The 13,860-nt window shown below is 40.9% G+C and overlaps 2 protein-coding genes across 3 annotated transcripts; one reads left to right on the top strand and one right to left on the bottom strand.

Annotated features, from left to right (window-relative positions):
* The first annotated feature begins 2,692 nt into the window (after nt 1-2,692).
* On the top strand, nt 2,693-7,222 carry dolk (dolichol kinase). Of its 2 annotated transcripts, XM_074616795.1 has the most exons (3): nt 2,702-2,832; nt 3,041-3,085; nt 4,156-7,222. In XM_074616795.1, exon 3 carries the CDS (start codon nt 4,254-4,256, stop codon nt 5,871-5,873), a length of 1,620 nt encoding a protein of 539 aa, XP_074472896.1. In that variant the 5' UTR covers nt 2,702-2,832; nt 3,041-3,085; nt 4,156-4,253; the 3' UTR covers nt 5,874-7,222. The 2 variants fall into 2 exon arrangements, with proteins under 2 accessions (XP_074472895.1, XP_074472896.1); XM_074616794.1 differs by lacking the exon at nt 3,041-3,085 and having other exon boundaries at nt 2,693-2,832.
* Nucleotides 7,223-8,152: 930 nt separating this feature from the next.
* phyhd1 (phytanoyl-CoA dioxygenase domain containing 1) lies at nt 8,153-13,860 on the bottom strand. Its single transcript, XM_074616797.1, has 11 exons — nt 13,737-13,860; nt 12,514-12,672; nt 11,965-12,040; nt 11,834-11,881; nt 11,704-11,759; nt 11,561-11,623; nt 11,460-11,481; nt 11,236-11,364; nt 10,396-10,512; nt 9,034-9,160; nt 8,153-8,468 (listed from the first exon to the last, which is right to left on the bottom strand). Exons 1-11 carry the CDS (start codon nt 13,767-13,769, stop codon nt 8,420-8,422), a joined length of 879 nt encoding a protein of 292 aa, XP_074472898.1. The 5' UTR covers nt 13,770-13,860; the 3' UTR covers nt 8,153-8,419.

Raw genomic sequence — 13,860 nt, 5'->3', positions numbered from 1 at the left:
GGTATTCTGATTGTTAAATTACTGCCACTAGTGATGGGAATTCAGGCTCTTTTTAGTGAGCCAGATCATTTGGCTCAGCTCACCAAGAAGAGCCGGCTCTTTCGGCTCCCAAACGGCTCTTCGTTTTTACCACTTCTGCCTTTTTATAATTCAGCCAAATTTAGCTTTAGCTGTTTTGACCTATGATTACACAAAAATATATCTTATACTGTATATACTGTATATATTGTTAATACATATGTTCTTAATATGCCTGTATATGTTCTTAATATGCCCTTGTATAAAGTATTTCCTTTTATAATTGTAATGTAAATGTAAATGTAATGTAAATGTAAATGTAATATAATTTATTATTATTTAATGGAGCTTCCTAGCGAAAAGTATTTCACACGTTTGTACCTGTACAACCGGCGTGACAATAAACATCTTGAATCTTGAATCTTGAATTAGTATGTGTGCACATATATCACTTAAATTATTCAATTTAATTTGACTTTACCTTATAATTTCCAGAATACCATAATTTTACATGCTGCTTAGTTTCCGACTGCACTCATCTTTTCTGCTATTCGCACACCACACTCCTCTCTCTCTTTCTCTTCTTTCTCTCTTCCTCTCCCTCCTGCTCTGTACCTGTAGACCGTCAGCGCGCCACGCACCCCCCGCCCCTCCCTGCTTGATGGTATTATGATCCTTGGCTGTTTTCGAAACCGCATACTGCATACTACTGAGGAGCGCAGTATGCAGTATGCAGTACATACTGTATACTGCGTTCCTCAGTAGTATGCAGTATGTGACAGTTAAAGTGATGTATTTAGCAGTATGCTAGACGAGGCTTAAACCTTCAAACCAGCTCTTAAAGCACAGGACAAAAAAACTAACTTGTACCACTATTACAATATTATCAAAAAATACAACTTTGATTTTGTTGTTTATGTTATGTTTGTTTACTTTATAAGATACTGCAGGTTTAAACTATTTATTCTGACAGCTCATAAAGAAGTCCGACAAACAGGATCATCAACGAGGAGAGACGGGAAATATAAAACATTCATCCACAACGTTTACTTTACTCAAACTGCTTTTTCAGTTACAGCAAAAGGACTGATCTCCCTCCAGATATTAGAGAAATGTTAAAAAAAGTGTCATGTTGTCTCATCAGGAATCTCTCTGCCCCGTCAGAAGCTGCTCTTTCCCTCTCCTCTTCTCTCTCCTCTTCCTCTCCTCTCATCTTCTCTCGCCACTCTGCTGCTCTACAGCCGCTCTGTGAGCGTCGCTGGCCGGCTCTCCAGCGAGCTATGCCCGCGGGTGATTGTGGAGCTTTTTAACTCGAAAAAAGGCAAATAAACACAGGTTCCTGTTAATTTATAATGGACATCTGTGTTGTGATATTTAAACAAACTATCCGTCAACAAGGAAATAAAAGCCTCTTGTCTACGAGACCGGAGTGAGCTCCAGCAGCTCATAGCGGTCTCTGAGCGTGACTACCCGGCTTGCTGGCAGCGACCCGGGCAGGCGCTCGCTGGCTGTCACGGTATTCTGTGGAGCTTCTAAACTCCGACAACGGTGGAACAAATGTTCGATTCGCCATCTAACTTCGTAAAACTGCCGATATTAATAATCTACACAGTTGATTTCTCGCCTCAAAAACTTTCAGAAGTGAATTTAGTGTTGAAATGGCTACAGAAAACGTAAAAAAAGAGCAGCTTTTGGCTGCTGTTTTTGTACCCATAGCCTGTACTGTTCCGGCGCTTTGCATTGTGGGATACAGTAGGCGAGATAGACTGGTCTGATGCATACTGGAGAATTTTTCCAAATCAGTACGTCATCCGGGTATTTTTGGCATACTGTAGATTTTGCTTTTGTTCGCACACTGCATACTACATACTACATTTTGGCCAAATCAGTACGTACTACTAGTATAGTATGCGGTTTCGAAAACAGCCAGTCAGTGCATGGAGTGCCCGTGGCGCGGAGAAGATCATCCTATCATACTGCCTTGAATTAATAAATTAAAAAATTTAAAAATTTAAAAAAACGACTCTCGGACGGGAGCCGGCTCTTATCGTTCACTTGAACGAGCCGGCTCTTTGAACCGGCTCGTTCGCGACCGACACGTCACTAACTGCTACCCTTAATTTAGCCACTCACTAAAGCAACCAGCCTTTTTTAACACACATAACGGCTTCAAAAATCCCGAGTGTTGTATTTAATTTATGTATTTTATGTTGTAGAACAAAACGTCAAAATCCCTTAAGCTTGTGTAAACCACAGATCTTATTTCAGGCATCTAACTAAAAAAAAACATTAAAAAAAACACGGAAGTGCTAAAAACTCATTTCCGGAGACTCATTCGTGTAGCACTCTATTGTGTCCGCCGATATAAAAAAAAGAAAAAGCATTAATTCTTCCATAAACATATTTTAAATAAAAATTAAATCATCAACTTCTGAATTTCCTCCTATACACCTATAAGTATAATTATGTATTTTGTATAAAGTAATACGTGTGATTAATTTGTTATAATACAAATAAGGGTGTAGCAATTTTTTTTTAATTTAAAAACACACAATATGTGCTTCCTTAAGGACACAGTAACTTAAGAATGTATTTAATTAAAAAAAAATAAAAAATAAAAAACAACGAAAACCACGCCTTTATGAGGTTTATATCACGTGGTGCGGCTGTCAAATATGGCCCCCTCCTTCTGGGTGTGAGAGAGAGAGAGAAGCGACAGCTGACAAAGGAAAGGAATCTGTCAAATAAGGAAAAAAGGACAGCGCCGATTCATTGAACACTGCACCGTCGTCCAGATAACACTGCACTTATGTGGTACGTAAGCTTGTCTTTGTCAAACTGGGTTTTATCTCCATTCTGCCTGCAGTTTTATTATGATACCTCAGCTGTATCCGGCCGCTAGCTCGATGCTCTCTGAGGTTGCAGCATCCTTGGCTTTGCAGAGAGGGGATGCGTTTCTATTATTATCATTTGCATGGATGTAACAAATGACTGCATCATTTTTTATTCTTTTATCCGTCAGATGTGATGGCCATGTGTTAACACAACCTTCACAGCTGAGTAGAAAGTCAGTGTAACCTCCAACAACCCCCACCACACACACACACACACACAGAACAAAAGGTTGCAGCTGATGTAGAAATCTGCATTTCTCTGTGGTCCCATTCACTTGTGTAGATAGTTGACTGGGTGAATGTTCAGTGTGGCCATAGTTCATGACAGAAAGCAGATAAAACATGAGCAAGGTTCACTAAAGATGACTCATGGCTGTTATGTACCTAGGGAACATTGAAGAGGTTGTGCATAGAGCAGATAGAAATTCTAGCCAGCAAAAAAAAGCTATAGCAAGAAACTGGTATAAAGCAGAACCTCCAGGGAAAGATCCCTGGTTTGAGATTGTCCATGATATTTTTTTTTCAATGGAAAAACTGATGCAACCAACTAAAAATTAAAAGCAATATCTATGACAAGAACTGTGGAAAATGGATAATTTACATGGAACATAAAACATGATGCATGTGTTGTTGGAGAATATATACATATTGTACTGTTCGCTCAATTTGTTAAGTGTTGTATTATCTTTGTTGAATTCTGTATGGATGCTCATGATGTTCAACTCGGAGCTGAAAATGCAAAATAGATTTCAAAGTTTAGAAAAAAGAAAAGAGAAGATGACTCATGGACTTAGTGCACCCAGTCTCGCCCCCACCCTCACCCACCCCCACCTCCATTGGCTCCCGGTCAAGTCCCGCATCCCCTACAAAATCCTCCTCCTCACCTATAAATCCCTCAATGCCCCGGCTCCTCAGTACCTATCTGACATCCTCCACCCATACACACACAGTCCCGGAGCCTGAGATCCTCAGGCACGGGTCAGCTCTCCATCTCTGGACAGCTTCAAAAGACTTCTTAAAACCCACCTCTTCAACAAGACCTATGGCCTCTAGCTGCTGCTATGTTCCGTTTGTTTTGTCTATTTATGTCTATGTTAATTGTCCTTGGGTTTCTTGAAAGGCGCTATATAAATCCAAGTTGTTATTATTACTACTGGATTCAGTAATTTTCATTCTTCTATTTTGTGGTGATTTATTCTTGAATTGTAAACTCGCTGATTAATTCCCCCCCCCTCTTTTCTAGACACCCTTAGCAAGTGAAAAGTGGCTGCCAAATGATGAAGTGTGCCAGAGAGAGGAAGTGACAGAAGAAGTGCCTTCATTGTTGCAGACCATCTGGTCATGAGATCAAGCATCCTCTCCCTCCCTGCGAGCCTCCACCCTGCAGCCATGCTGATCGACCCCGTGCTCGTGGAGTCCTCCGTGGTGTTGGCTGTGTTGCTGTGCGTCCACATGGTGGTGTGGAACCAGCACTCGTGGGGCAGCATAGCCCTCTTCATCCAGGCGTTCTACGTGCAGCACAAATGGGACCGTCTGCTCAGGTCGGGGGGCGCCGTGTTCCAGTTCCGTCCCGCGGCGAACAGCGGCATCGTCTCGGCCTCCATGGTGATGCCTCTGCTGGGCCTGGTGCTGAAAGAAAAGTGCTCTGCCTCAGGGAATGTCTTCTTTGAGCGCTTCTCCATGGTGGTCACCGTCACGGGCATGATGCTGGCTCTGTTTCTCTCGTTGATCGCGCTGGGCATCACGAGACCCGTACCCACCAACACTTGCGTCATCGCAGGCCTGGCCGGCAGCGCTATTCTCTACACGACCAAACAGACGCTGACGGTGTCTGAGGTCATCGAGGTCTTGGAGGTACTGTTGATCTTCGTTTATCTCAGCCTGATTGTGCTTTACCTGCTGCCACGCTGCTTCACACCCGGAGAGGCGCTCCTCATCGTCGGCGGAATCAGTTTCATCGTCAACCAGCTCATCAAGCGCTCCCTGAACCTGGCAGAGGTCAAAGGTGATCCGGTGAACTATTTCCTGCCGGTCGTAGTGGTGGGCTCTCTGTTGCTGGGTGTTTTCTTTGCCCTGCTCTTCTGCTTCATGGAGTCCGAGACCTGGGTGTCGTCACTTTTCTTTCACATGATGACGGCCGTTCTGGGTCTGGGAATCCTCATGCCGTGGCTCTCCCTGTTCATTGGCCGGCACCCCATCATGTGGCTGTTGGATTTTGTAACACTAAATAACAGGAGACTTTGTCTGCTGGGGTACTGGGCGTTTCTGGCTGTTGTGGCCACTTGTGTTGTGTTACACCAGAACTACCAGCGCCAGTCCGGCTCCAAGAAGTACCAGGCCTCCACTGTTGTCAGGAAGTACTTCCATCTGATTGTCGCGGCCACATATGTTCCAGGACTGATATACGACAGGCAGCTGCTTCACGTGGCGTCCGTGGGTGCCTTGGCGATTTTCTTGTTCTTGGAGTACGTGCGTTACTTTCGGATCAGGCCGCTGGGTCAGCTGCTCAGGCAGCTGCTCACCTTGTTCCTGGATGAGCGGGACTCTGGGCCTCTTATCCTGACCCACGTTTACCTGCTGCTAGGCATGTCCCTACCCATATGGCTGTTCCCCGGGCCCTGCGCTCCGAAGGGGATACTTCCCGGTGCAGGCGGCCTGGTGCCTTACGCGGGCGTGCTGGCCGTGGGGGTCGGAGACACCGTGGCGTCTGTGTTCGGCAGCACCATGGGGGAGATCCGCTGGCCCGGCACAAAGAAAACCATGGAGGGCACCGCGACGTCGGTGTTCGCCCAGATCATCGCCGTGGCAGTGTTTCTCATCTTTGATGGGAGCATCAATCTGAACTCCACCTACTCGTGGATCGTTGGCTCCATCACTCTGGTGGCCATGCTGGAAGCCTACACCTCCCAAATAGACAACCTCCTACTCCCACTCTACCTCTTCATCCTGCTGTTGCTTTGACTGGACAGATGGCACAAACCAAAACTGTCCTCAGCTCCTTCTAGGGGGAAGGAAGAATAATGAATTTAGAAATATAAAAAAATGATAGTAGAGGTAACAGAAGTTCTTTTAGGAATCCGTGGGCTGATCAGCACAAGAAGTTAATCAAGCCGGGTAATCGTTATGTCAGTAAACCAATGAGGCACTAAAGAAACTCCGTCCTTTATGTGGCAAGCAGACGTGATGTTAGCATGACATTAGAGCCCTCAGATCACAAGTCATTTCAGTATCAGTTGCTTTGAGAAATGAGACGTCGTTTCAGAATAAGTTACCAAGAAATGCGAGTTGCTAAATATTCTTTGAGAGCTGCGTCTTTAGTGACAGCGGCGGTGTACGGTTTCTTCGCGCGTCACCGTCTCTGACCGCGAGGCTCTCGACCTGCTGACACCAACAACTCCTGAATTATGCAACAGGAGAGAGCAAAGTGGAAAGATGTCCCTTAAACACTTCTGGATGGTACAGACGCTGCTAAATGGCACGGTTATGATCACCAATGAGAAGGTTTTCCTATCTTGACCTTTGTATTGCCTTTTGAAGAACATGATTTAAAGTTAGCTTAGTGATATGTCTTTTTCTTAATCAACATTTTTGTTATTAGATTGTTTTACCTCCCCGATGGCAATATGAAGGACTTACTACTGAAAATATTTGCCTTAAGAAGTATGTTTTCTATCATACATTACCTACTATTGTAGATGAAAGCATGACAGGCCCTCTCAACTCTTCTTTATAAGGGCTGATTTATACTTCAATATGGCAGAAACTCAATATGCTCTTGCATGACACTAATGTGAAATGAAGTACTGTAACATGTACAAAGGTATCCTACAGTATATTTTTGTTTGAGGTTTGATGGGACCCCTTAACGGTACACTTAATATATACATTTCCTTGTGATACTGAGCCTTCAAACCATGCATATTTTTGGAGTCTGTAGATGCTTTGGGCCAAAATGATGGACATGAGCCCTTTTCCTTTTTTTAGCAACTTTGTTTTGCATCATTTTTATGTACAAATTACTTCATTGAAATATCCTCAAACATCATGTTTCATCTCATCATTCTTGGATGAGGACGCTACAGTTTTATAACCTGAAACTTGTTTTCAGCATGAATTAATTAACAGCCTTATGTTCATCTGTAAAAGTTCTTTGGTGTTTTTTTTTTTTTTAATTTATTATGTTGTAACAATTATTAGCATGATCCCACTGGTATGTTGTTTTTTGCAATCATGCTTACATTTAAAAAGAAAAATGTAATATTGCATGTTGAGTGCATCGGAGAAGAAAGATAAAAATGATATGTCTCCTATTTTAGTCCATTTGTTTAATATTCATTGGAGGATTGAGAAGCAGGACTTGTGTGACTGACTGAGGGCCCTGTTCAGACCTGGAAATAACATGCATCCCGAGTGATCCGATCACAAATGGACACTTTTAAATACGTCTGTTCACACCTGACAACTTGTGATCGGATCTCACTTCCCCGCTCTATATGCAAATAATCACGCAGTAAACACACGGCTAATACAGCAGACGTTGTGGTGTAATATTACATGAATGTCAGTAGTAATATCCTACATATTCGTGAATTCGGGTACATTTTATTAACATCAAAATATAAGGTTATTGTACCAGCGATTCGTGCCTCCAACACTGCTGCCTTTGCCAGGTAACAGCGGGGTACAGAGCTCCAGATAGCCGGAGATGAGAGAGAACAGGCGTGCGGACGGGCGGGTGTCAGCTTAGTGCAGAGCACAGACACATCTCCGACAGCATGATAATAATGCTAGATATGTAGCCTATGGATAAGGTATATTTTAATAAAATACAGTTGTACCGACAGGATACAGTAAAGCACGGAAGCCGTTTCCATTGGATCACACAGGCCGCATGTTAATACCAGGTCTGAACAGGGCCTGAGTGATTGAAAACAAATGTTAATCCTTTGGTTTTGATTTTAAAATGAACATAAGAGGTTCGGATGTAGTGTTTGATAATCATTCATACATGAATTTTAGTTCTTCCATTTAAGTTGCGTCTTAACATGAACATACTTGAAAATAGAAATGCTCAGTGTTGTCTATAAAAAAAAAAGAAAAATAGGAATCTTCCATCTCGTCTTCACACAAATTTGAAAAAAAACAAAAAGACCTTGAAGAAGAATAAAGCTGGTTGGTGACAATGTTGATGAGGAGTTGGTTGAATAAAAGTAAACCTAAATTACTGCGCAGTCTCCATGGGAAGTTATAAAATGTTTACTCAAATTAATTTTCCAATGTATTAAAAACTTCTCATTTACAAACATTGATACATTCATCAAAAACGTGGGTTGGTCCCCATTAATTCAGTGTTGACATTGCTGTTTAACAGGCTACATTACCAGTCTACAAATAGCTCAGAGAAACAGATGTCGCATAGGATACAAACATGTTGGTCCTTCTTCAGGAAAGAGAGGAGCTTGTGTCTTTCAATAAACTGCAGCACCAAATTCCCCAAAAAACATCCTTCACTTAGTGTAGAGAGGCGGGAAAGGGAGCTCTTCAGTGGGTTGCAACCTTTAAGGACCAAACAGATGGAAACATGATAACTTGAGTCTTAGTGAGACATAACACAATTTTCCTTCTACAAAATAAAAGTTGAATTTATAAGCACTAAAACGCACACATGCTGCCGCAGCTATAGTTTGCCATGTTGTGATTTGAGCATATTTTTTTATGCTAAATGCAGTACCTGTGAGGGTTTCTGGACAATATTTGTCATTGTTTTGTGTTAATTAATTGATTTCCAGTATTAATATATACATACATTTGCATAAAGCAAGAATATTTGTCCAATCCCATGTTGAAAAGAGTATTAAATACGTGACAAATCTCCCTTTAAGGTACATTTTGAACAGATACAAAAATGTGTAATTAATTTGTGGTCAATCACGATTAACTATGGACAACCATGCGATTAAATATTTTAATTGATTGACAGCCCTAGTGTTTTTTATGCTTATGACTTCAACTTTTCATAATATAGGATTGTGACACAACCAGATTTTTACATACAATTAAAACATATAAAATAGGAATGAAAGAAACGCCACAAAGCCACCCAACTCTAATAAACTCTCACCAGTTGTCAGGGCTCCAGCGGCTGTCCTGGGTTTCCATGAGGTGGAAGGTGTAGACGTGACGAGAGTCCTCGGAGGTGTTTTGAGCACTGCGATGCACCACCTCCCCGTGGATCAGGACGACACCACCTGAACACAGAGCGGTTGATGGATAGGTTTGCAAATGTGCAACATCTGACCAACTCTCACAGCTTTGTTTGGTGCTGCGGAGTACTAATGCTGTTTTTGTTATCAATTAATCAATTTAACCGTTTAAGTCTATTAAATGTCAGAAAATAATGACTTGTTTTTTTTCTGACAAACTGTCAAAAACCCGTCAATAATCAATTTACAATTACATAAAAACTAGCAAATCCTCACATTTCAAACAGCAATTGTTTGGCGTTTCTTCTGGATTAATTCCTTAAATATTTAATTAATTATCAAAACAGTTGCAGATTAAGTAGATTCATTAAATGAATATTTTATATTTTGGGAAATACATTTGTTTTTCTTTTTTTGCTGAGAATTAGATGAGAAGATTGATACCTCTCTTATGTCTGTACGGTAAATATGAAGCTACAGCCAGCAGCCGGTTAGCTTAGCTTAGCATAAAGACTGGAAACGGGGGGAAACAGCTAGCCTGGCTCTGTCCAAAGGTAACCAAATCAGCATATCAGCACCTCTAAAGCTCACTAATTAACATGTTATATTGCATTTGTTTAATTTGTACAAAAACCAAAGTGTAAAAATGAAAGTGTTTTTTACACAACATGAGACTAATAGCCTACAATCTAGTGTAAAATATTTCAATTATACATAAAGTTAGGATTTTCTGCAAAAAGTGGCGTTTTTTTGTCAAAACTAGGAGCCAATCAGCTCCTTGACCAAGCGACAGCCAGGCGTTTCCCATCATGCCCTGGGTCTTGCAGTCGGTGGAGAGCAACTGCTGTGCCTGGCTCTAAAAACTGCGGCCGCATCGATCTCGTGAGGTTATCGTTGCCCACGTGTGCATCACGTCAGAGCAAGTCGGGATCAAGTCAGACACAAATCTAACCGGCATTGTGCGGCAATGGCTGTTGATCGATTCTGAGCAGGCTTGGCTCATCTCGAACGAGCCTAATGAGCGTATTTCCAAAACCGTGGAACTATTCCTTTAAATTACTACTTGTTTCAGCACTATAAAATGCACAATGTGCATATAATGCTTAGTGATACTTTACCAAAATTGGCACAAACTCTCTGGATGCACAACAAATGCCTGTGCTTTCACACTGTACAGTATATTATCTCCGATACAACCTCTGTTAGAAAGTGCTTGAAAACACTACAATTCCTCAATCACCTGTCATTTGCCCTCTTAAATTTAAAGACAAGTGAATTACCTTTTTTAACAGGTGCAACGACAAACTTCTCGTCATCATAGGTCTGCTCTCGACCGGCGAAATCTGTCAGGGGAAAGGTGCCCTTCGGGGTACGCACCATACGCCGAGAAATACCACCTGGACAAAAATCATTTGACAAATCACACAGTATGGTGGAGAAACAAAATAGCCTCTGGAAGCATATAGTGAGTAGTGGTGGAAGAAGTACTCAAACCTTTTTGCTTAAGTAAAAGTACCAATACAACAGTGTAGAAATACTCTGTTATAAGTAAAAGTCCTGCATTCAAAATGTTACTTGAGTAAAAGTACAAAAGTATTAGCAGTAAAATGTACTAAAGTGCCAAAAGTTAAAGTACTCATTGCAGAATAATATACAGTATATCCTATAATTGCATTATATCATTGCAATAATTATTGATGCGTTCAAGCGTAAGCACCACTTTAATGTCTAATAGTTAATTTAGTAGGTAGCTTCATCTATAATAATTAGGGCTGTCAAAGTTAACGCAAATTTGTTTTTAACGCCACCAATTTCTTTAAAACATTAATGCAACTTGCGATTTTTAGATCGTAGCAAGCTCAGTTTTAAAGCAATTGACACCCCCAATAATAATACAACTACATTTATTTGTTGATTTTATTTTGTATTATTAATGTGACCTGTCAATTAAATGTAGTGAAGTAAAAGGTACAATACTTCCCTCTGAAATGCAGTGGAGTAGAAGTATAAAGTCGCATTAAATTCAAGTAAAGTACAAGTACCTCAAAATTGTACTTACACACAGTAAGTACACTAGAGACTAAATATAAATCAAAGTCCACCACTGATAGTGAGCTTACTGTTTTGTGACCCTGGGATAAACCACAGGCAGCCATTGTTAACAGTGGCGTCTTCCAGGGCGATCCACAGCCCCATGACTCTGCCCAGAGGCTCCGTGTACAGAAATGTGGCATCTTGATGTGGGGTCACTAAAACAAACAGACAAAACAATCTGCTATAAAAAAGATATTTTATGGAAAGAATGTTTATTGCATGAGTTTTATATATGTATAGTTTGTCTTACCTTCTCCACCAATCCCTGGTTGCTGGAGGAGAGAGAAAGACAAATGATGTGATAATGACACTACAAGGCATTTCTTATACAGATTGACTTTAATGCTTTACCTTAAAGATGAACATGCTTTGCAGTATCACAGGACTTATAAGACCCAGCTTCTTCGCTAAGCCCTAAAAGGGAACATTTAATGTGAGTGTTAGTTATTCTGTGACTCAGTACATCATTCTCTGATATTCAACAGCTCACTCACCTGGATTTTGGGTGAATGTGTAACCTTTTTGTACAACGGCTCATAAGCATGTAGCGCTTAAAGACGAAAACTGGGATTAGTTACGAACTTTTGGAAAGATGTTTCGGAAAACATTGATCAGAAATCTCACCATGTCCCACTTTATTTAGAGACCGCTGTTTTGGTACGATGAATTCACCTGCAAGACAAGAAATGCTTTGGCGATATATTTATATAAAACAAACAAACAGACAAGCTAGAAATAATTTGAACAGAGCTCACCTTTGTCGTCAAAAACTCCTTTCTCGAAGAAAAAGCGGATCTTATCTCCACTGGTGATGAAATAGTCGGCATTTCCCTGCAGGTCAAAAGGTTAACATGAGTCATCTGATCCAGCCGGGAATGATTACATTACAGACGGGACACGCAGACAAACAGACACAGACAAACACACTGTTGACATAAGCGTTTGCTATTAGCCTAAAAGGAAGGACACTGAGGATCGACCTACCTGAACCTGTAACTGAACATAAGTGGGAACCTCACCTGCATCTTTTAGCACAATATGACGGAAAGCATGGAAAAGAAATATTGGGGGATAAAACTGTGAGTCGTTCACATTGTTTAAAGGACACAGTGTGTAACAATTAAGAGGATCTATTGGCAGAAATGGAATATAATATCAATAAGTATGTTTTCTTTAGTGTATAATCACCTGAAACTAAGAATCGTTGTGTTTTTGTTACCTTAGAATACAGCTTTTTTTTTTTATTATTCGTATATATGACCTTGAAGACTGATCTCACAGTGTGCTTTGGTGCATTGGGTCACCTGTGTTTTGAGCTGCTCATCGTGATAGGTGCTGAAGGTGGTGCGGCAGTGCTCTGGGACGTCCGTCCGCTCCACTATCTCTGCCATCCTTTGCCTCAGCTCATCGCACTCCTGGGAGGTCAGCAGCCCGTCCAGAACCACGTATCCTTCCTCCATGTACTATAAAAAAGGCAGGAAACAAGTGCTGCTGGGTCAGTATCAACCATCCACATCCAACATCAAACATAGAGCATTTACACACTCAATCAATGTAGAATATTTCCATTTGATAGAATAGTGCAGCCATAAAAACATGAGTATTTTGTTTGAATATTTCACTCTGATATTTCATATCTGTTTCCACTTTTAAACAAAGATGCACATCGGACTGGGACTGAAATTCAGCCTAGGACTTTGAGAAGGAGAGGCTTTTTTTTGGTTGTAAGTTTAACACTAACACAGTTTTTGTGGTACAAAGGGCGTAAGTTTGTTAAACCTGACTAAACTGAAATATTTACACGGGGCTAATGCATATCTCCTGACTACCAACATCTCTGAAAAGGCTCTTTCTGCAGAAACATGTCCAAATGAAACAAAAACATGCTTGTCTCACCACCACAATTTCACACAAAGATACAATTCATGTAGAAGAGATGTCTCTTTAAGTCCTATCTGAGGTCAAATGTACACATTATATGCATTCTCAATTCAATTGCATAATATGTCATGTCTGTTACTGAAGCACTTTGTGAAATCTGCTCTCGAAAGGTGCTTTATTGATAAACTTACTGGAAAGAGTCTCTTGATCTCAGTATTTATCCTGGTTGTGTCTCTAATTACAGTGTTATGTTAGAATGAACAAGTATGCAAAATGGCAAATTGTACTCTTAAATGGCAGATGTGGTGCTTCAAAGAGCCAGAATAAACAGGTAGTTGCTCTTTACCTTTAACATATGTGGCTGCAGCAGGTTATGTAATGAGCCTGAAATGTGCTGTCTTAACCTACACGAATGTAAACAATTACGATCTTGCAGGAATATGACACAGTAGAGCTAAAGCACCGTTGAGTGGTTGTTTATACAGTTTATTTATGAATATAGATAGTTACTTAACGACATTGTAGCTTATAAGAGCATTTAATTGCAAGTATTAAAGCATACACGTGCAGATCCTGTGCAGTTAGCAGTTAGCTACAGCTCACTGTAGCCTGTCTTTTTTTTAATTTATTTTAATTCAATGCTCACCTTTTGCACATCTCGATCTGTCATAAAATCCATGGTTGTCTGTTCATGGAGGTCCAGCACGCGCTGCTTTCTAACCAGGTCACGTGACAGACATGTAAGTCCTAATAGGATTTTGGACTTTAAC

This window comes from Sebastes fasciatus, chromosome 19, assembly GCF_043250625.1.
Source record: "Sebastes fasciatus isolate fSebFas1 chromosome 19, fSebFas1.pri, whole genome shotgun sequence".
NCBI lineage: Eukaryota > Metazoa > Chordata > Actinopteri > Perciformes > Sebastidae > Sebastes > Sebastes fasciatus.
Note: the sequence above shows the minus strand (reverse complement) of the source record. Positions and strands in the feature narration are given on the sequence as shown.

What these genes read in the sequence shown, in the direction of transcription:
- phyhd1 (XM_074616797.1), bottom strand. Translation starts at nt 13,769, where the DNA reads ATGGATTTTATGACAGATCGAGATGTGCAAAAG. An exon ending in CAGATCGAGATGTGCAAAAG is followed by an intron (nt 12,673 to 13,736) that starts GTGAGCATTGAA and finishes CCTTTTTTATAG; the next exon opens with TACATGGAGGAAGGATACGT. An exon ending in CGTTGCACCTGTTAAAAAAG is followed by an intron (nt 9,161 to 10,395) that starts GTAATTCACTTG and finishes CTCTGTGTTCAG; the next exon opens with GTGGTGTCGTCCTGATCCAC.
- dolk (XM_074616794.1), top strand. Translation starts at nt 4,254, where the DNA reads ATGAGATCAAGCATCCTCTCCCTCCCTGCGAGCCTCCACCCTGCAGCC.